Source organism: Bubalus bubalis, chromosome 3, assembly GCF_019923935.1.
Source record: "Bubalus bubalis isolate 160015118507 breed Murrah chromosome 3, NDDB_SH_1, whole genome shotgun sequence".
NCBI lineage: Eukaryota > Metazoa > Chordata > Mammalia > Artiodactyla > Bovidae > Bubalus > Bubalus bubalis.
In genome coordinates, this window is record NC_059159.1 from 53,283,864 (window position 1) to 53,305,872 (window position 22,009).

Below are 22,009 nucleotides of genomic sequence, written 5' to 3' on the forward strand. Positions count from 1 at the left end.
AAATCATTGTATGCTAAGACTGTGCCAGGCAGGGTTCTAAGTGTATGTGTGTGTGTATTATACTATCTAATACAAAAACAATGAGTCAGGTACTATTACTATTCCTGCTTTACAAGGGAACAAACAGATGAGAAGTTCCGTAAATTCACCTAGGCCCACAGCTGGTAAAGTGGCAGAGCCAAGACACAAACCCGGAGAGTATGACATCATAGTCTTCTACCGTAAGGAATGAGCCTCAGCCTTGGTCTGCTTCACACTACATACTCCTGGGCAATGTCATCCATTCCTGTGGTTTCAACTACTGTATATTCACTTTCACTTTTCACTTTCATGCATTGGAGAAGGAAACGGCAACCCACTCCAGTGTTCTTGCCTGGAGAATCCCAGGGACGGGGGAGCCTGGTGGGCTGCTGTCTATGGGGTCGCACAGAGTCGGACACGACTCAAGTGACTTAGCAGCATATATATATATATATATATATATATATATATATATATATATATATAAAATCACTTCACAGGTTGCTAATATTATTTCCAAAATGGGATGAATTCCCAAATCTGTCTCCAACTCACAACTCTGCTAAGCTCCAGATCTGTATTTCCAACTGCATATAATCAGAATTACCTGCATATAAATTACCTCTTCCGAGACGTCCCACATGCACCTAGCATGCAAATATGTCCAAAATGAACTCATTATCTGCCCTCCTCCCCCCTCCCCAACTGCTGCTGCTTTATCATCTTCTTAGTGACACAAGTCAGAAACCTAGAAGTTAACTTTCCTCTTTCCCCCCCAAAACTGTCATTTCTGTCTCATCAATTTATACCCTCTTCTGTATTCCTTTTTTTAGCTGTCCACATCTCTGAATGATCTCTCATCTAGGTTTTTCACTCTAATTCATCTTCCGTAATCATTACAAATATTTGTAAACACAAACCTCACCCAGCGAAGCCCAGGCACTGAGGCTGGCATTCAAGCCCCTCCACACCCCGGCACCAGCATTCCCTCTCCCCACCCGGTCCCCCGGCCCAGCCTCCTGCACCCGTCCCTGTTCCGGAAACAGGACGTGCCCTCGGAGGCGCCCGTGTGTTTGCACTCCTCACTCCCGGGGGCCTTCTCTAGGTTCTGTCCTCCGGTCCACCTCAGAAGTCACTTCCTCTCTGCAGTCAGCCCTGTGTGCTCTTCGACTGTCACTTATTCAAGGACATTGCTTTTTCCCCTTGTGTCATATTTTTAGAAGCAAGAAATGACAAGGATCCTCTAGTAAAGTTGCTTCTATAACAAGCATTAAAGTCACCTCGCAATACTCTGACAAAGACAGTAAGATCAAGAGAAGAGGTCTGTGGAGTTGTCAAAAATAATCCTATTTGAAGGTGTGTTTTAGAAATCAGAAATTTCCCCCTTTTGGCCTTATTCCAGATTTCCTAATGACTCCCTTGGTCTAAGGTGAAGCCAACTCTCAATTTTTCAAGAGGTATTTGCAGAATCTTTGAGCTTCCTCTTTCTCAGCCTTCTGCTGCTCACATTTGGGCCACTTCACAGCTTGCCAGCACCTTCCCAAAGAGTGGGAGGGAAATCACATCAATGGTGAAATGGAATCAGTCCTTTGAGATTTTATTAATGTTCTGGAATTTTTTGGTAATGATAAGCAAAATCTGGGGATCAGACATCAACTCCATTTATCCATGTTATCCTATGTCAAATCACTTCATTTCTTTAGCAGGCAGTGACAGAACTGTAGCATATTACCCATAGAGACACACACATTCATCTGTTCTTTAAAAAAAAAAGAAAAAAACAAAGTGAAGCTAAGCCATGAAACCCAACGCAACAGACCCAGGTGCAAAAGTGAGACAGAAACGGCCGTAGCCTGCTCTTTGAACTGCACCCTCTCATTCTGTCCAACCAGCTCAGCTCTTTACTCTGAATCTTCAACAAAGAGTTTCATGGACTTTACCCTTCTTTTAAAGAATTTAGGTTCCAGGGAAGTAGATTTTCTGAAACCCCAGGGTAATCTAACAACTACACTCCACACAGAGTAGAATTAGTTTTCTAATTTTAATATAGTAAAAATTATTTTCACCCAAAAAGCATGTTGTTTGTGTCATTTTATAATTCAATGAAAAAATGAAAGATATAAGCAAAATAAAATATAGGGACTTCCATTTTCTGGAAAATACTGATTTAAGCTAAATTTGACTCAAAATGGAATGGAAAATGAGGATCACTGGGTTTTAAGCAGATTTGTATTCCAGAGATTAAAGACTTCCCTTTAAAAAAAAGAAACTAGTAAGTTCTGCATCTCTTAATATAGTTCCCTTTTAAAAATGGAATTTATATAAATGTGTAGGTTAAATAATTAATTAAAAGAGGCATTAGACAATAACAAGCACTCTGAAAATCTAAGTTATTATCTCAGGTTCCCTTGTATCAGATTAACATTAAGAACAGTGTTCTGGAAGAGGACAGTTTGGAGAAAAAATAATTAATTGGTTTTTCCTACCAATAGCTCTGGAGACAGACAGACTTCCATTCACCCTCCAGGCACCAAACCAGACTACACAACCTCCAAGGGCCTCAATCCGCTGCTTTTCATCCTGCACAGCAATGCAACAGAAAGAAGCAAATAATTGGGTTCAAGATTTATTCAGCTACCTTAACAGTAAACAACAGATATAATATTCATTGGCTTCCCGGAAAGGGTTCTCTTTACTCTTCCTTTGAAAGGTGGGCTTGGTTGCTGAGATAATGGTGATAATCATAATAATAACTGAAAAGTAATAACTAGAAAACTGCCTACAGCACGTGCCCTCACGGAACAGAGTGCACCTACCTCTCTGTCCGGTTTGTGTGGCTTCATTAGTTCAACAGCTTGACCCTTCCGCACAAGCATAACCTGGGAATCACCCACCCAGGCCACGTGTAACATGTTGCCTCTGATAAAAGTAACCACTCCTGTGGTCCCACATCTTAAGCTCTGAAAGTAATATCAATAAAATAAGTCAGTAAAAATTAGCAGACATCAAATTCTCATTGAGAAGCAATTTACAGATAATACAGACTTTTCAGATGGAAGCAAAACTACCAATAACTTGATTTCACAAATAGCAATTCCCATTTCTCAGTGCATTTTTACATGCTTGATGTATTTATATGTGCACACACACATAAAGATTTTATCTGTGACATGCTAGGCAGAGACAATTATCAGTTCACTTTATTTATTTATTTTTTTTGACCATGCATGCAGCATGCAGGATCTTTCCTGACCAGGGATGGAAACTGTACCCCTGTGTTGGGAGTACAGAGTCTTAACCACTGGACCACCAGGGAAGTCCTCTATTCCATTTCATACACAGGGAAGAAAACTATGGCGGGTTATGTGACTTGCGCAAGGGCAGGTACAGATCAGTACCAAACTGAAATTTTTCCCTCCCGGTCCAGTGCTAAACCACAATATCAACCCTTAAAGATCTCCATATTCTGGTCTCTGTCGTGTTACTGACCTACTGTATGTTCAGGGGGAGAGTCCTAGCTTTACGAAATAGCATACAAGCATTTGGTTGGTACACAACAAATGCTTCCATACTCTGGATATTAAAATAGGAGCCAAGAGAGAACATACATTCCCTGGAGTGCTAAGATGCTTCTACCTTTAAAAAACAAAACCAAAATCTACAATAATTTTAGGGACCTTTGCTTTTGGAACATTGCATGAAAACCTAACACCAGCCTGGAATTTCATAGCTCAGTACCACTGTACTTAATGCTCTTGATACTACTATCCTAAAATGACATCTCCATTTCACATGAAAAAAAGAAGTGAAAGTTATAGTCACTCAGTCTTGTCCGACTCTGTGACCCCATGGACTGACCGTAGCCCACCAGGCTCCTCTGTCCATGGAATTCTCCAGGCAGGAATACTGAAGTGGGGAGCCATTCCTTTCTCCAAGGGATCTTCCTGCCCCAGGGATCCAACCCTGGTCTCCTGCATTGCAGGCAGATTCTTTACCGTCTGAGCCACCAGGGAAGCCCTCCATTTGACATGAGTCACCACCAAATAAGCATGACTTTTTGTTACTAAGGACTTGGCCTAAATTAGAACCAGTGCATCAAGGGTGGTAGCAGGCCTCTCGCATCCAGTGAGAAAACACAACTTCTCATTTTCCCTATACAGGGAAGGTTTGTTATAAATCCTCACCCACCAATAAAATGTCTTCCCACATAGAATGTTCAACACCTCAGCCCCTGGAACACATGATAAAGACACTTGAGTGCATATGCCCCAGAGGGAACAGGAGGCAGGGCCGCCGCGCAACAGGAATAGCTGCTGCTTTCTGCCCAGCAGTTAGCAGCACATGGAAGCACAAGGAGGAGCGAAGGAACTGCTGAGACGAACCTAAATTATTCAAGAGAACTGTTGGCAAGACCGAGAGACAGCTAGAATCACTGGCAAAGCAAACGAAGTGAACATGGTCAGGAAGAAAGCCATGATTCTGAGGACACAGAAGGAAAGGGATACAACAGAGGATGAAGACGACAAGGGTTGACGGTGACAGGCCAGCTCGCAGGGTCAGGTCACGGCCTCAGTCCCAGTGAAGACAGCCGGCAGCTGGTCTCCCCCCAAGACTGGCCGAGTCTGAGGGCAACAACTGTGTTTTGTTTTCTAGCCCACCTCTATCTGCAGAGCCCAGTGGTTACTGTTGTTGGGTTTGTGTATTAGTCTAAACCTGGGGGGCAGGCGGGGACACGGAACACTGCCCTTGCTTAACACCGAGCAGAGCTGAATTACTGCTTGGTCAATTCCAAGCCCCATGATTGCCTTATAGCGTAACATGAGATCAAAGAAATGTATTAAAGGATTACCCTGTTCTGTCCAAGTCCATTTCAGAAAGAGTTAATGCTAAGTCACAGGGCAGGGGTCTTATTTTTCTGTATGTATATAATTCAGCAATTGCTTTTTAAAATTAAAAAAAATATTCTCTTTCTGTTGGTCCCTAGTTGGAAATGAGTATAAAGTCCTGTAGTTAATTATGTACCAATGCCCAGAATGATAATTAGATTAAAATCTTTACTTTTAGATCTTAATATAGCCCCTGTCATTCATTCAGAGTAAAACCCTAGGTCTGATTAACCTTAAGAAATTGGGACGTGAGCTCTGACTTTTCTTCCCGTTAAGAGAAAACCAGTTCAAGGAGCATCCAAGGATTCACTCTCTCCAGGCAAAAGTTTTCCTCAAGAGATACACAACGAACACTGCCAACCCATTCAGAACCAAATGCACGGAGAAATCCCAGCTTCTGTTTCCTTTTTAGACCATTGTTTTAATCACCATATTCAGATTTTGTCAGCAAAAGTCTGCTTAGAGAGCTGGTCCTGGTGTGAAACTGACAGGCAATGGTGAATAAGATAAAACTCACCTGCCAAATCCAGCAGCTTCCTGGCTTTTTAGAAAATTATAGCTTGGAGATTCTCTACAGTACATCATAGCACCCCACTAAATCTATCCCTAAAGAGGGAATTAGGCCTACAACAGAATCCAATACTGTGTGTCAAGAACGTAGTCTGGAAGAGAGCTTTAAATAATGTCTATCACAAAAGAGAAAATCCAAAATAGCCCTTTAGCCACACAACAAGTGAGCTCAGCTAGCGTATCACGGCTGGCCTCCTGTGAAAGCAGCATACCTCCCTGGCGGCCTTCTGGACAAAGCGCTCGTCGGTGACGCGGAAGGCTCGGCACAGGGCCTCGGCAGGGTCGTGGGGGAACATCTCCTGGCGCACTAAGTTAACGTGCAGGTGGATGGAGGCGTAGATGGCAGCATCCACTCCCCCGTGGCCGTCAAACACTGCAAAGTAGGCTTGTTCTTCCTGGTCCTGTCCATGGAAACAGAGAGCAGTTCAGGGAGTTAGGGTATGGCGCGCCTCAGATGAGCCAGTCCCCTGCACTGCTGCCCATCCTCCGCCACCGCCTGGTTACCCGGATAATGAGACTCAATGTTTCCCTTCTCTGACGTGCCTGATCCACAGCTAAAATACCTGCAATATCAGGGCATCTGTGTTTACACACCAGAACACTGGAACACATGATGCCCAATTAGCTCAGGCTGAAGTGCCCTCTCTCACTGTGAAAGCTGTTGTCTTGTACCATGGAAACCACCCACATCCATTTGCTGCGAAGTTGCTGTTACAAGTTGTGAGGAGGGGGAGGAAAGAGAAGGGAGGGGGAGGAGTTGAGCAAAGGCTGTTCTGGATTGAAGATGTTTGTCAAAATGAAAATATTTAAATAATAAATTAGAAACTCAGGACAACAGGAAATAATTGGCCTTCCAAGCACAAGGCCAATTATGTTTGATTATTTAAAATACACAGATAATGAAAGCATACACATACTTCTAAACTATAATATTGGCTTCATAAATCATTCATGATCACATTGTATTCTCACCATAAATAACACAGTCTCTAAACAGGCTACACAAACTTGAACCACATTAGATGTCTACATGCCCTGTAGCCTTGTCCCCTAATCAAGATGTCGCTTCACATTCCCTTGCCCACTCAGTGCTCGAAGCTGTAGGGCAACTGCCAGAGGAGGGTCTTCCAAACCTGTGATTTACCTTGACACAGGACGCCTAATCACAAGATTACGTTTAACTCAGTAAGAACTTATTTTTTCTTTCTCTTCAACTCCAGTGTTTAAATCTCAGCTCTGGCTCACTTAGAGAAGATCTGTAACTCACTGAACTCGCACTGAGCCCTGTGATTCTTTTAGGCAACACTATGTAAGGATTTTCATTTGGAAGTTTTGACTTCTTTGGGCGCTTGGAGAGTTCAGCTGAGTCCAGACCCTGTCATTCAAAGTAAATAAAATATACCAAGTAAAGCAAGACATGAAAACAAGGCAAGTATTCATCAATAGGTGAGTGAATAAAGGAAATCTGTACACACACAAACACACACACACACACACACACACACACAACTGAATATTACTCAGCCATAAAAAAGAATGAAATTCTGCCATTTGCAGCAATATGGATGGACCTAGAAAATATTTTGCTTAGTGAAATGTGGAGAGGCAAATACTTTATGTAATCATTTATATGTGGAATCTAAAAAATAAACCAAACAAATGTATATAACAAAATAAGACACAGACTCACAGATATAGAGAACAAATTAGTGGTAACCAGTGGGGAGGGATGAGATAGGGATATGGGGAGAGAGATATAAACTACTATGTATAAAATAAATTAAGCAACAAAGATATATTATATAACACAGGGAATTATAGCCATTATCTTGTAGTAACTTCTAATGGAATATAATCTGTCCAAACACTGAATCACTGTGCTGGACACTTGAAACTAATATAGTATTGTAAATCAATTATATTTTAATTTTTAATAAATGGATAAATAGATATGGTATGTATGTATGTATACACACACAATGGCATAGTATCAGCCATAAATAAGAATAAAATGTTGCCAACTGCAACAACATGGACAGACTTGGAGGGTATTATGCTTAGTAAAATAAGTCAGGGAAAGACAAATACTGTACTGTATATTATCACTTATATGAGGAATCTAAAAGATAAAACAAATGAGTATTACAAAGTGAAAACAGGTTCACAGATACAGAGAACAAACTAGTGGTTACCAATGGGGAGAGGGAAGTGGGGAGAAGCAAGGTAAGGGTAGGGGATTAAGAGACACAAACAACTATGTATAAAGTAAATAAACTACAAGGATATAGTATATAATGCAGGGAATACAGCCAATATTTTATAATAACTTTAAATGAGCTTTAATCTATAAAAATTTCAAATCACTATGTTGTATACCTAAAACTAATACTATAAATCAACATATCTCAACAAACATTTTTATTTAAAAAAATGACAGTAAATTAAAAAAATATCTTTATCTAGTCGGCTACCCCAGGTATTAGCTGCGGCACACAGGATCTTTGATCTTCATCGCAGCATGCAGGATCTTTAGTTGAGGGGTCTGGACTCCTAGTTGTAGCACGTGGGGTCCAGTTCCCAAACCCAGGCCCCCTGCTTTCGAAGCGAGGTGTCTTAGCCACTGGACCAGCAGGAAAGTCCCCAACAGCAGTAATTTTTTAAAATGTACTCATTTATAAACAGCTCAATTGGCAGGGTAAGGGTAAAATTTAAAATAGCATATGTAAGCAGTTTTTAAATGATGAGTGAGCTGATATGGGATCATCACAAAGAAGAAGGGAGCAATAATAGTTTCATGTGGGCAGGAAAATATACTTTAAACAACATGAGATTGGTAAAGAGATTCTTAAACAATATAACATCAGAAGAAACAAAGGAGCCAACAGGATCTCTTCTTTAAAAAAAATACTGGCATCTTCCCTGTTATAAAGATAATGGGTCTATGGAAGAAACCTAAATGTCCATCAACAGATGAATAGATAAAGCAGATGTGGCGGGGGGAGTGCACGTGTGTGGGGGGGAGTGCACGTGTGTGGGGAATACTACTTAGCCATAAAAAAGAGTGAAATGACGTAATTTGCAGCAACAATGATGGACCTAGAGATTATCATACTAAGACAAGTAAGTCAGAAAGACAAACACCATGTAGTATCGCTTATATGTAGAATCTAAAACGTGACACAAATGAACTTATTTACAGAACATAAAACATTCTCACAGACATAGAAAACAAATTTGTGGTTACCAAAGGTGTGGGAGAAGAATAAATTAGGAGTTTGGGATTAGCAAATACAAACTATAAACTGTAATATATAAAACTGATAAACAACAAAGTCCTACTGTATAGCACAGGGAACTATATTCAACATTCTATAATAAACCACAATGCAAAAATCGGAAAAGTAATATATATATATATTCTTCAGGATAGTTATATATATATAAATGAATCGCCTTGCTGTAGGCCAGAAACTAACACAACATTGTAAATCAACTGTATTTCAATTAGATAATGTATGTTTATTTGGACTAATAAAGAAGTGTATGCTGTTGTTCAGTCACCCAGTCACGTCTGACTCTGTGACCCCATGGACTGCAGCACACCAGGCCTCCCTGTCCCTCAATATCTCCCAAAGTTTGCCCAAGGTCACGTCCATTGCTCAAGGTCATGTCCACTGCATCGGTGATGCCATCCAGCCATCTCATCCTCTGGATGCCCTCTTCTCCTTCTGCCCTCAATCTTTCCCAGCATCAGGCACTTTAAGTGTATAGAAGGAAATAAATATATCTAATACAACCATCCACAGATAACCAGTCTTTTTTCTATACATATAAATTTAATAAAATAAAATGAGAATTATAATGCACATAAATTTTTTACCTTGCTTTTGTCACTTACCATATCATTAGCATTTCCCCCATGTCATTAAGTATATTACTCAAAGACATTATTTTAAATGGATATGTACTATGCATCTTACAAGCATATCATAGCTATCATTTCCTATATAAGACTTAGATCATTTCCGATTTTTTATTATTGATAATGTTGTGTAAAACATTTATGACAAACAAAATATGTAAGCATCTTCTGCTTCCTTATAATATAAAATCAAAACTGAAATTAACAAAGTGTGTGAAAATTTATACAGTTCTAAATACATGTTGCCCAACTGCCCTCAAAGTCTGTTTCCTTATAGCCAAGAGCTCCTTGCTGAGTTAGGCCTTTGGGTTGATTTTTGAGGCAAAATGAAAACCAACCGGGTTAACAAAGAGTAATGATGCCCTCGAACCTGAGCACAGCCTTCAAGAGCGCAGTGGTTTAACGGCTGTGCATCACACTGTGGCCTTTAGGCATTGTGTTTGCACGGGAGTGGTGTCAGCTGATCTACACTGTGAAACAGGCACCAGTCACCAGCCCACCGTCACTGCTTGACAGTCAGCTAAAATTTAACTTTAGCTGCTAAGTGAAGGAAATAGTGTGCTTTGTATAAATCCCTACATTGTAATTTTAAAGTTATGGACTTCAGTGAAGAGGCAAGTGACAGGCACAGGAAACAAACCTACCTCTGTTTGCATTAACATAATAGAAAAAGAAGAGGAAGATAACAAGAAAATGGTTATTAAGCTGACAAGGCTCATATGATCCAATTTGTCAGTCGCAGAGATTCAGGAAAAGTAATTCCGGCTACTTTCCTATCTCAGAAACCAAGATTTTAAAAACAGTCACATGAAATCAGAAAACTATCTTAGTTTCAAATTCATTCTTTTAAGTTTGTAGTTTGTGTTGCTTCACCAAAATAGTAATGTGGGAACTCAATAGACAATGTTTGATTATACTATAGAAATAGTTTCCTTTAAAAAACAGCTTTATTGAGATGTAACAGTTTTCTTTTTGGTCTGTATGTTTATAGAATGTCTTTGGAAGGTTACACAAGGGCTGGTAATTTGCCTCCGCAGAAGGGATGTGAAGTGTCTGAGAGACAAGGATAAGACTGGGATTTTTATTTTCCAATTCTAAACCATGTGATGCATTACCTATTCAAAAAGCATGAAATAAATAGTTCTTTTCCTTTGGTAATGGAAGAAGCAAATCTGTGCCACTTTGCCCTTAGTCCTATTCCAAGCCATCAGAGATATTATTACAGTTTATTACAACTTCTCTTATTAGAAAACAGGTCTGTGACGGGGTTTTAGTTTTCAAATTTCGTGACATTTCAGAAGTGCCTTTTACCTCTAGGTTGAAGAGCATGTTAAAGTCCGGGATGCAGACATGCTTGTCCTCCATTTTCCTGCGCATGTTTTTGATGGCATGGATTGATGTCTCATAATAAAGCTGGGGTCTCCTGCGGAGAGGGAAGTCTTTCACCCAGCTGCAGCAAATCTCGTGTAGTTTGCTGAAGACAGAACGGGCCAATTTCACTGTCTCAATCTCTGTGAAAGAAACAGAAACCCCCGATGAAGCGCCTGGTAAAACTGATTTTCACTCGCCTGCCTAGGAGAGACAGAAGTAGGTCACCTTAGTCAAGTTCCTCCTTAGGAGAAGAAATCCTTCCTTCTCAAGAGAAATGAAACATTGCTTCTGAAGAGAGAAAATGACAACCTGTCTGATAGAAAATCATCAGCCAGCAGCTGCCACTAAGACACCCTTATGTCATGAGGAGAAAACCTCTGAGCAGGGCTGGATCTATTCCTAGGCTGGAGTCCTTCCAGCCTGTGAGGTGCTCTGGCCATGCTATCTACTTCAGAGCACTTTTGTTTGGCTGCCAAGGTTATCATCTGAAGACCCATGCCCCCTGTGCATAGGAAAATGACTGAAATATGAACAACGATTATCCAACGAATTAGAATATGAAAGGCTTATGAAAATATTGTTTATTTACAAAGTACAGGAATAAGAAGGGTTTACTTTGACTACTGTTTATCTTAGTCTCTTTCTTTCCTCATCTCTTCCTTTATCTTACTCCAGTTTCCTTTCTTTCCTGTAACTGATCGTAATTCAGAGTTGAAATATACATTTTTTTGTTCTTTGATGTATTTTTTAATTAAAGTTTTGGGCAGTAGCTTATATAGTTTTACCAAAAGGTTAACAAATGAATCTTAAAAGTTCGATATTTCTCTAAGGAAAATGTACTTTACATTCGTCTATGTGTGTAACCCTAGACTGAACAAAGCAGACGCCAACAGAGCATTCTTCACCCTATACTACTGAGTCTCCTACTTTGCCCATTCAATGGAGTAGACTAGCTTACTTCTGAGTCTCCCTGCATCCCTCAGTGGATGGACAGATGTGTAAGCTTCCAAGGAACACTGACGAGTACTCAGGAGACTGTATCTCACATCATCTCCACTTAAGCTGTCCTCTACTCAAGTTGCAGCAGTTGAAATAACCAAGGGAAGATTAGGTTTTCCCAGGCCAGTATTTTAGAAGCTCCCTCTATATCCCAGTGAAGTGAAGTGAAAGTCACTCAGCTGTGTCCAACTCTTTGCGACCCCATGAACTGTGGCCCACCAGGCTCCTCTGTCCATGGGATTCTCCAGGCAAGAGCACTGGAGTGGGTTGCCATTCCCTTCTCCAGGGGACCCTCCCAACCCAGGGAATTGAACCTGTGTCTCCTGTATTACAGGCAGATTCTTTACTGTCTGAGCTACTAGTAATTTAGAATTCTCAAAACAACTGTTTTTCACTTTACTAAGTCAGATACAGCTTGACAGGCTGAGAAGATGTGTACCAGATGGGCAATGGTTGCACACGCCTCTTCGGATCTAGAGCACAAATCTCAAAGAAGAGCGACTGTGTGTTCTAGAATGGCCTGGGAACTGAGATTCCCTTTTTTTTTTTTTTTTCCTCATTCTCTACCCTGCTGCCTTAATCTGTAACTTTAACTGATTTCTTATTCAAAATTCTTTTTTAAATGACTGTATTCAGAAAGCTGGTCTCAAGGTTTTTGCTGCTTTTATTTTCCTCATTGACACAGTACAGGGTGGCAAACCATGTATGTGACTTTGTCCCCTTTGCCATTTTTATATAACTGAAAATCAAGAGTACATTTGGAAGAGAAAAAAAGTTCAAAGAGCAAAAGAGGTATGTATAAGAGGGAAAAACTGAGGCCAGTAGACAACCTAACATTTTGATTATTTTTAGCAACTCCAATCTTTTTGTTTGTTTAAAACACCAGTTGCCAGAGACTGTCTCTTTCAGCCAGCAATTACCTATTTCTATCACTTTCAACCCATCTGGTCTCTGCAACAATATATTGCCCCAAATCCAGACTGTTTATTTGGGTCTGCATTTGACTCAAACACAAGGGATTGCAAAATAATAAGTGAGTTCAGAAACGTTTAGGGAGCATGGGGTGAGATGAAACAAATGACTGATATTAATTATCAGGATAGTTTCCAGATTCTCAGATAATAATATAAAACATATCATATTTTGGTTTATTACTTTTTATCTTACTATATAGACCTCTACTGTCCAACAGAGTAGCTTACTAGCTACATGTGGCTAGTTAACTTTAATTAAAATGACATAAAATTTAAAACTCAGTTTTTGGTCACATTAGGTATATTTCAAGTACTCAGCAACTATATATGGCCAGTGGATACCACACTGGACAACATGCAGATAGAGAACATTTCCATCATGTCTACTGCACAGCCCTGGTGTAGACAGATTAAACTGGTCAAGGGAAACAATACCAGCTTCCTCTATTATTTAGTAACCCGCTAGATTTGTCTTTGTTCACACCATCTACTACAACTCTTATCACATTTTTAAACAAAAGATAACATTTACTGAGTACCTGCTACATTCTATGTCTCTGGAACATTTCACTAACAGGTAATACCACTCTCCACCCCAGGTCCATCTGACTCACACCATGCTCTACTTTTCCCAAGTTAGATTGCACATGGCCACTGTATTTTAACTGTCCCTGATTACTCATAGTATAGTACCTAGCAGATAGCAGAAGCTTTAAAGATGTTGACTAAATAAATGAATATGCAAACTTATAAAATTAAATAACCACTAATAAAGTGTTTGTATGCTTCTTGGTTGTTAATTCTGCTTCCTTGATCTCTCCAACTGTTTCTGCAATGATGCCATTCTTTAAAAATTACTGTAATTCTAAACCATGCTTTAATATAAGGAGGACTGGCTTTTCTATTATTAACTTTAGAGATGGCACCTGGGTAGTTCAACATGTTTATTCTTCCAGAGGAACTACTTTGCCAAGTTTGTGGGGGAAATATGTTGCCATTATGTTTGGGATCACACTGAATTTACAGAGTTATGTGGAAAAAATTGACTTCTTTTTCATATTAAGTCTTGTTCAGGAACAAGTTATACTGTTTCATTAATTGAAATCCATTTTATCTTGCTCAAGAGAGTCTTAACATATGTCCTATTTCTTACTGAATTTATTCCTAGTTATTTTATTTGCTATTTTGAGTCAGAATTTTGTTTTAATGTGTTACTTGGCACCTAGCAAACATTCCTCTTTCTCCCAGGAATACTTTCTTTTCTACTCTCAGTCCATGTGTGTCTAGGGGTAAAATCTGATTCAGGTCTAACCATTTAGAGACCACATTCCTCTGGCCATAGTTATTGGTTCAGGAAAGGGAAATAACCCAAGATGGACTGATTAGAGTGAGTCCTGTGACTTATGTAAGAGCCACTGAGTAAAGTTACTCTTATTTTCCTGCTTGATTTGAACCTGGGCAGATGAAGATCTGATGTTCCTAGCAGTCGTTTTGCCATCCCATGGAGCCTGAAAATAAAATCCAAAGGAGAGAGTAGAGCTGAGAGCTGGAGAAATGCCAGGTCTTTATGACATCATGTGAAGCCTTGAATCTAGTTGTGTAGCCCTTATCTTGAAGGATAGCCAATGAATTGTTTTGCTGAAGCCAGTGGTTACTTGCAACTAAAAAATTCTTGAGTATATACTCTAAACATGCATACTAGGTTTTTGGTTTAAGCCAAATTTTGTCCTACAATGTCCAGTGCTATTTTATTAAGTATATTTTAAAAATTAGAAATAAATATTAAATTTTACCAAATGCTTCTTTGGGCATCCTTAGAGATTATTCTGTTTTTTTCTTTTGACCTATTAATATAAAAATTATGCTAATCAATGTCCCAGTATTATTTTTTCACTGCTGTTTCCTCAGCAGCATAGTGCTAAGCTTATAGTAGGCCCTCAATAAAATACTCATCAAATTGTTGTACTAAGTATACAAATATTTCACTTAAGATTTTTCACAATGATTAAGACTCATCTCTCATTTCTTGGTTCTGTCTCAGCCAAGTTTAAGTATGAGTGTTATGCTATGCAAATTTTCCTCTTTCCCCATATAACTGGATAATTCATTTAAAAAAGCAATGGAATTATTGTCTTTGATTGTTTGAAAACATTCAGCTATAGAATCACCTACTCTTTCTGTCCTTTTTGCCAATCTTCTCAATCTCTTTCTGCTTAGATAAAGCTTTATTAATTTGTATATTTCTAGATAATACCCAGGTTTTCAAATTTATTAATATAAAATTTTCATAATTCTTTTAATATCCTCTATATTAGTCATCATTTTCACCTTCTTATTTTTAATTTTTACATTAGGATATTTTACATTGATTTTAGGTTGTCTGGACAGGAGTTATAATCTGTCAACAGAAATGCAAGGGTGTTTAACAAACATTCTGTTAGGGATGGCATAAACATAAAAAGAACTTTAAGGTAAAGTTTCTTTAAGTCTGTTTTTGGAAACACCTAGGAGGAGAGTCACACAGCATTTCGGTGGGGACTTCCGTGCCTTTAAGGCAACGACAGCAGGCATTACTCAGTATGTTCATTCCCACTCTTCGGTATGGATAAACACAATATGCCCTGTAGAGATTCTCCACTTAGTGATTTGGGTTAAACAGATTAAGGACATGCAAATAGTCTGGAACTATAATAGACCATTCTGAATCACAGCAGTGGCATGGAGACATTACTGGGTAATCTCTTGGAAAAATATAAAATCAGGATGACTAATGGTATCCACCAGAAGAAAATCCCTTCCTTTCACATTTGCTATCTTACAGGGGTTCAGAAAATTCTTTCAACCTAGGTACGTAGGGCAACACTTCAGTCTTAAGTATTCTCCTTGTATAGGAAGTGGTATAAGAACATCATATATAAATAATTGCTGCTTGAAATGGAAAAATAAAATCAAATAAAAAAGGATGCAAAAAAAAGAAAATTGTCCAAGGTAGCAGTCCACCCCCTCACAGCTGTAAATTACTCATCAGTCGTTAATGTCAGTGTACTGATCTGGAGCTGAGTCAGCCATCACCCTGGCTGCAGTGAAGCAGAATTTATCTCCCTCATCTTTTCATTACAGGGCTTTTACTTCATACATCAGTACAAGAGGAAAGACCAATGCTTTGCAGCAGGAATTCCATCCAGCTTGACTCTGGAACAATTTGGTTCCAAGTGAATCAATTACTCTCAGTAAAAACAAGAGGAATTCCTTCCTTGCCAATTTTCTACCAAAAATTCTCTAGAGAGATGAAGGAAGAACAGGAATGTTTATTTTTATATCTGCCTCACATTCTCTGGAAACTAGCTGCCCTAATTCATTAATATATGTTTTGCTCCCTCTGTCCCATGTTTAAAGCCAAATGCTTAAAATAGAACAAATAGAATGAAATATTAAAATTCCTCAACAATTCCTAATTCCCTGCTTTTTACAAAAATTGGTATTTTTAATATGTTAAATATGTATAAGCCTAATATATTAATAAACATGCCTTCATTAATAAACATTCTCATAATTTAACTGAAAAAAAAGATGCCCGTGCAATTAAATCACATAATTGCCATAAAGAGCTCTATTTATTGGTGGATGTAAGAAAATTGTAAATAATTGTCTTACGTATTTATTTTACCTCTGGCCCTGCTGGGCCCCCCTTGCTGCACGGGCTCTCTGCTAGCTGTGGCGAGCAGGGCTGCTCTCTAGTTGCGGTGCATGGGCTGCTCGCTGGGCTGGCTTCTCCTGTTTTGAAGCCACCAGGGAAGCCCGGCAGACATAAAATTTAATAGGATTAATGAGAAGTTTTGTAACAACCGATCTCCTGAATTTGTATATCTGAGTTTTTTAGATGAATTAAAACTTTAAAGTATATTTTTCTCAAACCACCTTTCCCTTCACTTATTCATCTTTTCTGTTGTGTCTTCACATTTCTCCCTTCTCTTCATTTACCTAGATATTATTTATGATAACATATTGTTATCATAATCTTCTGCTCCAGTTACCTGCACATGGCTTCAAAATATGCCTGCATTTTCCCCTTCTACTTTTACTGATTAGTTTGAAAAAACATGTTTCTAAAGTTTTTCTCTTGCTACCACTATAAAATATCAACCAGTGGGTAAACATAATTAGATACAGTATTCTGTAGATAATTTATGTGGATCGTTCAACAGAAAATTTTAATATTTTAAAACAAATATTGTAGAAAGGTACTTGCCCACAGTCCCTTCTGTGCCATCCGTCTCCTTTGGGATATAATGTGCAGAAAGATCACTCTGAAGGACTTCGTCTGATGTGGCTCTGGCTAAAGCGGCAGCCAAAAAGGAAGGGCAGTTACTGAAAGAAAACAATAAACGGCTATTCAGCAAGAATTAGAAACATCCCATCTAAAATTATTACTCATTACTTTATTATTAACATATTGTTTCAAAACAAAATTATACCTTTAAACAACATTCGATGCACATTTCTTGAGAAGATATCATATGCTACGCACTTTGCCAAGGCACTGGGTATATACTGGTGAATTAACACAGACATGGCCCCTGACCTGGTGGGGCTTACAATCTGGTTAGGGAGACAGATGACAACTAAGTAAACAAATAGGATATACTTTTCAGTTAGGATAACTTTTATAAGGGAAACAAATAGGATAGAGCGCATTAAAGAGAAGTATCTACTTAGAATAGTCAGGAATGCCTTGCCTTAAAGGACAAGAAAGACTCGGTTATATGGGGGTGGGACTTGGGGACAGTATTCCAGGCAGAGAAAGCAGCACGTGTGCAGACCCTTTCTGAGAGCAAGGTATGTCTGAGGAACCGGAAGAAGCCCAGAAAGATGAAGTATAGCAGGTAAGGGGGAGAGTGGTGAGGAGTAAGGTCAGAGGAGTGGGAACAGGCCAGTTATATGGATCTCTTGGATGGTAAGGAATTTGGATTTTACTTGAAGTGCAGGGGGAAGTCACTGATGATTGTAAGCAAGAGAGGGTCATAATCAGATATGTTAAATAAAATATGTTGCCTGCTGTCACAGGGAACCGGCAGGGAGCAGGAATGAAGGAGAGCGATCAATAAGGAGATTGTTGTAATCCAGATGAGATTCTTTAAAAAGTGATTGTATTTTAGAGAAAGAAAATATAGAATGTGATTATTATTGTATGCAGAGGTGAGAGAGAGAGAAAAGAATCAGCCTGAGTTTTAGGTTTTGGCCTGTGCCACAGGTAAATGGTGGCATCATTCACCTAGATGGAGAAAACAGGAAAAGACAGATATGTGGAGGAAAAGGTTAAAGGAGAAAATGAGAATTCATTTTAGCCATGTTAACTTGGAAAAAATTTCTGCAATATCCTAGTGAAGGTGTCAAATGGTTAATTATATATTTTAGTGTGGAGCTAAGAGATGCAAGGAAATTTGGAAGTCATGAATGTATGAATGGTATTTAAAACTAGAGAGATAAAGGGGAATTCCCTGGTGGTCCAGTAGTTAGGACTCCACACTTCCACTGCAGGGGGCAGAGGTTCCTTTCCTGGGTGGGGAACTAAAGATCTCACAAGCTGTGCAGTGTAGCTTAAAAAAAAATAAAAATTCAACTATGGAAATAGAATAGATCACATAGAGAAAACAAAAAGAGAGAACTGCTATGGACCAGTGACCTCTGTGTGCCTCTGTTTCCCCCCTTTGGAAATAGTAAGTACCTCCGCAATATACCCACTGTATGCTGGGTAGTGGCAGGGAAGGGGTAGATAATATGCCTCTACAGTCCCTAGGTATCCAAATCAAATGGAACTATACTCAGGGAGCTGTCATCAAGAAATTATACCCAAGGAATCTCATCTGGACCTGACTTCACTGAGATCCTGAACCTCAAGCCTGAGTCTGATGCCATTAAAGGATGAAATTTTGGGAGACTCTGAGGGGAGGGGTGAAGGTTTTTTGCATGTGGTAGGGATGCGAATTGTGTGGCCAGAACAGACTGGCAAATTGTTTTTCTAAAAGAGATCACAGCAATATTTCTGGTGCTACGTGCTCTTTAAGAACCTTACCATTACACATGAAAGTGAATGAGCCTTTGATGAAAAAAGAAGTGGCAAAAGTGATGCTGTGTGGCTTCTGAGGTTTGGTCATTAAAGGCTGCATGACTTTCCCCTGGCTTTCTCGTCTCTCTTCCTTCACTTTCTCCTTTTCCTCCCCCTCCTCCTCCTTCCCTTCCCCCTGGGACACAGACAGGTTCATGTGGGTGTTAGCTGAGGCTTCCAGTCAAGAGCTATTATTATCAATTGCTTGACATGGTAATAGCACAGACCTTCAGAAGATATCAGTACCAGCCTGAATCTTCCAGCTGAGGCCCCAGACATTATGGAACAGAGAAAGCTGACCCTGCTTTGTCCAGTCTTATGCTCAAAGAAACTATGAGCATAATTAATGATTGTTTCATGACGTTAATTTCTGTGCTAATTTGTTACATGGCCATAATAACTGAAAACCCAACATTTAGAAGCTTAGTGGAAGATAAGGAACCTATAAACACTGAAAAGAAATAGCAAGATAAGTAAAAGGCAAACCAAAGGAGTAGAATATCTGAGTGAAGAAATGGTCAATTGCATCAATACTACCGAGAAGTCTGACAAGGGGACATTAGATACTGAATTTAATAACATGTAAATAGATCATCACTGACTGGGTGCCAAGACAATTCAATGGGGGAAAAATAGTCCTTTCTACAAACGGTGCTGGAACAATTGTGATATTCACACACCAAATAATCAATTTAGCCTCTTTCCTTACACCATATACAAAAATTTATTCAAAATGGATCACGACCTAAATGTAAGTGTTAAACTATTAAAATCTTAAAAGAAAGCATAGGGGCCTTCCCTGGTAGCACAATGGAAAAGAACCTGCCTGCCAATGCAAGGGACACAGGTTCGATTCCTGGTCCGGGAAGATCCCACATGCCTCGGAGCAACTAAGACCGGGTGCCACAACCACTGAGCCCATGCTTCAGAGCCTGAGATCGGCAACAAGAGGAGCCTGAGCGCCACAACTGGAGAGCAGCCCCCACTCACCACAACTAGAGAAAGCCCTTGCACAGCAACAAAGATCCAGTGCAACCAGAAATAAAATTATTAAAAATAAAAAGCATAGGAGTGAAACTTCATGACCTTGGATCAGGCAATGGCTTCCCTAAATATGACACCAAAATTACAAGCAACAAAAGAAAAAAATGAGTTAAACTGAACTGTATCAAAATTTAAAACTTTCATGCCACAAATCAAGAAAGTGAAAAGACAACTCACACAACAGTAGAAATATCTGTGAATCACATATCTGAAGAGGAGCTGGCATTCAAAATATATAAAGAACTCTTTTAACTTAACAATAAAAAAGACAATGCTGTTTTAAAATGGGCAAAGGACCTGAATAGTACTTCTCCAAAGAAGATATACAAATGGCCAATAAACACATGAAAAGATGCTCACCTTCATTAGTTGTTAGGGAAATGCTAATCAAAACCACAATGAACACTGGATTCACTGCAATATTGTTTACAATAGCCAAGACATAGAAGAAAACTAAATGTCCATCGACAGAGGAATGGATAAAGATGTGGTACAATGGAATATTACTCAGCCATTAAAAAGAATGAAATAATGCCATCTGCAGCAACATGGATGGACTCAGAAAGTGCCATACTGAGGCAAAGTAAATCAGAGAAGGAGAAATATCATATGACATCCCTTATAGGTGGAATCTGAAAAGAAAATATAAAAATGAGCTTACGTACAAAGCAGAAAGAGACTTACAGACTTAGAAAACAAACTTATGGTTGCCAAGGGGAAGGGATAGTTAGGGACTTTAGAAAGGTCATGTACACACTGCTATATTACAATGGAGAACCAACAAAAACCTGTTGTATAGGACTCTGCTCAATGTTATGTGCCAGCCTGGATGGGAGAGGGGCTTGGGGGAGAATGGATACATGTATATGTGTGACTGAGTCCCTTCACTGTTCACCTGAAACTATCACAACATTGTTAATCGGCTATCAGTTCAGTTCAGTCGCTCAGTTGTGTCTGACTCTTTGCGACCCGATAAAGTGCAGTATGCCAGGCCTCCCTGTCCATCACCAACTCCCGGAGTTCACTCAGACTCATGTCCATCGAGTCGGTGATGCCATCCAGCCATCTCATCCTCTGTCGTCCCCTTCTCCTCCTGCCCCCAGTCCCTCCCAGCATCAGAGTCTCTTCCAATAAGTCAACTCTTCGCATGAGGTGGCCAAAGTACTGGAGTTTCAGCTTTAGCATCATTCCTTCCAAAGAACACCCAGGACTGATCTCCTTTAGGATGGACTGGTTGGATCTCCTTGCAGTCCAAGGGACTCTCAAGAGTCTTCTCCAACACCGCAGTTCAAAAGCATCAATTCTTCTGCACCCAGCTTTCTTCACAGTCCAACTCTCACATCCATACATGACCACAGGAAAAACCATAGCCTTGACTAGACGGACCTTTGTTGGCAAAGTAATAATGTCTCTGCTTTTGAATATGCTATCTAGGTTGGTCATAACTTTTCTTCCAAGGAGTAAGCGTCTTTTAATTTCATGGCTGCAGTCACCATCTGCAGTGATTTCGGAGCCCAAAAATATAAAGTCTGACACTGTTTCCTCATCTATTTCCCATGAAGTGATGGGATCAGATGCCATGATCTTAGTTTTCTGAATGTTGAGCTTTAAGCCAAGGTTTTCACTCTCCTATACCCCAATACAAAATAAAAAGCTTAAAAATAAAACCTATCACTAAAGGTTAATAAACACAGAAAAATAACAACAATGAGATACCATTTCAAACCCACATGATGACTATCATTAAAAAGGCAGGTAATGAAACAAGTATTGACAACTATGTGGAAAAATCGGGAACTCTCATATATTTCTGGTAGGAATGTAAAATGATGCAGGTGCTTTTGTCAGTCCTTAAAATGTTAAACATAAAGTTACTAAATGGACCAGCAATTCCATTCATAGGAATATATTCGAAAGGAATGAAAATAAGGCCTTCCCTGGTGGTCCAGTGGCTAAGATTCCATGCTCCCAGTGCAGGGGGCCCGGGTTTGATACCTGGTTGCTGCTAAGTCACTTCGGTCGTGTCCGACTCTGTGCGACCCCACAGACAGCAGCCCACCAGGCTCCCCTGTCCCTGGGATTCTCCAGGCAAGAACGCTGGAGTGGGTTGCCATTT

At 39.5% G+C, this 22,009-nt stretch overlaps 2 protein-coding genes across 3 annotated transcripts in view; one reads left to right on the plus strand and one right to left on the minus strand.

The window, feature by feature from the left end:
* TRIM37 (tripartite motif containing 37) overlaps positions 1 to 22,009 on the plus strand; it is a 181,719-nt gene that overhangs the window by 150,846 nt on the left and 8,864 nt on the right. The gene's annotated exons all lie outside the window — the stretch shown is intronic.
* Positions 1 to 22,009, minus strand: part of PPM1E (protein phosphatase, Mg2+/Mn2+ dependent 1E) — a 217,434-nt gene that overhangs the window by 7,046 nt on the left and 188,379 nt on the right. The window contains exons 2-6 of the mRNA XM_025281191.3: positions 16,993 to 17,111; positions 10,711 to 10,910; positions 5,690 to 5,878; positions 2,838 to 2,981; positions 2,508 to 2,601 (exon numbers count right to left, since the gene is read on the minus strand). Of these exons, the coding sequence (XP_025136976.2) occupies positions 2,508 to 2,601; positions 2,838 to 2,981; positions 5,690 to 5,878; positions 10,711 to 10,910; positions 16,993 to 17,111 (746 nt within the window). The remainder of the gene's footprint in view (positions 1 to 2,507; positions 2,602 to 2,837; positions 2,982 to 5,689; positions 5,879 to 10,710; positions 10,911 to 16,992; positions 17,112 to 22,009) is intronic.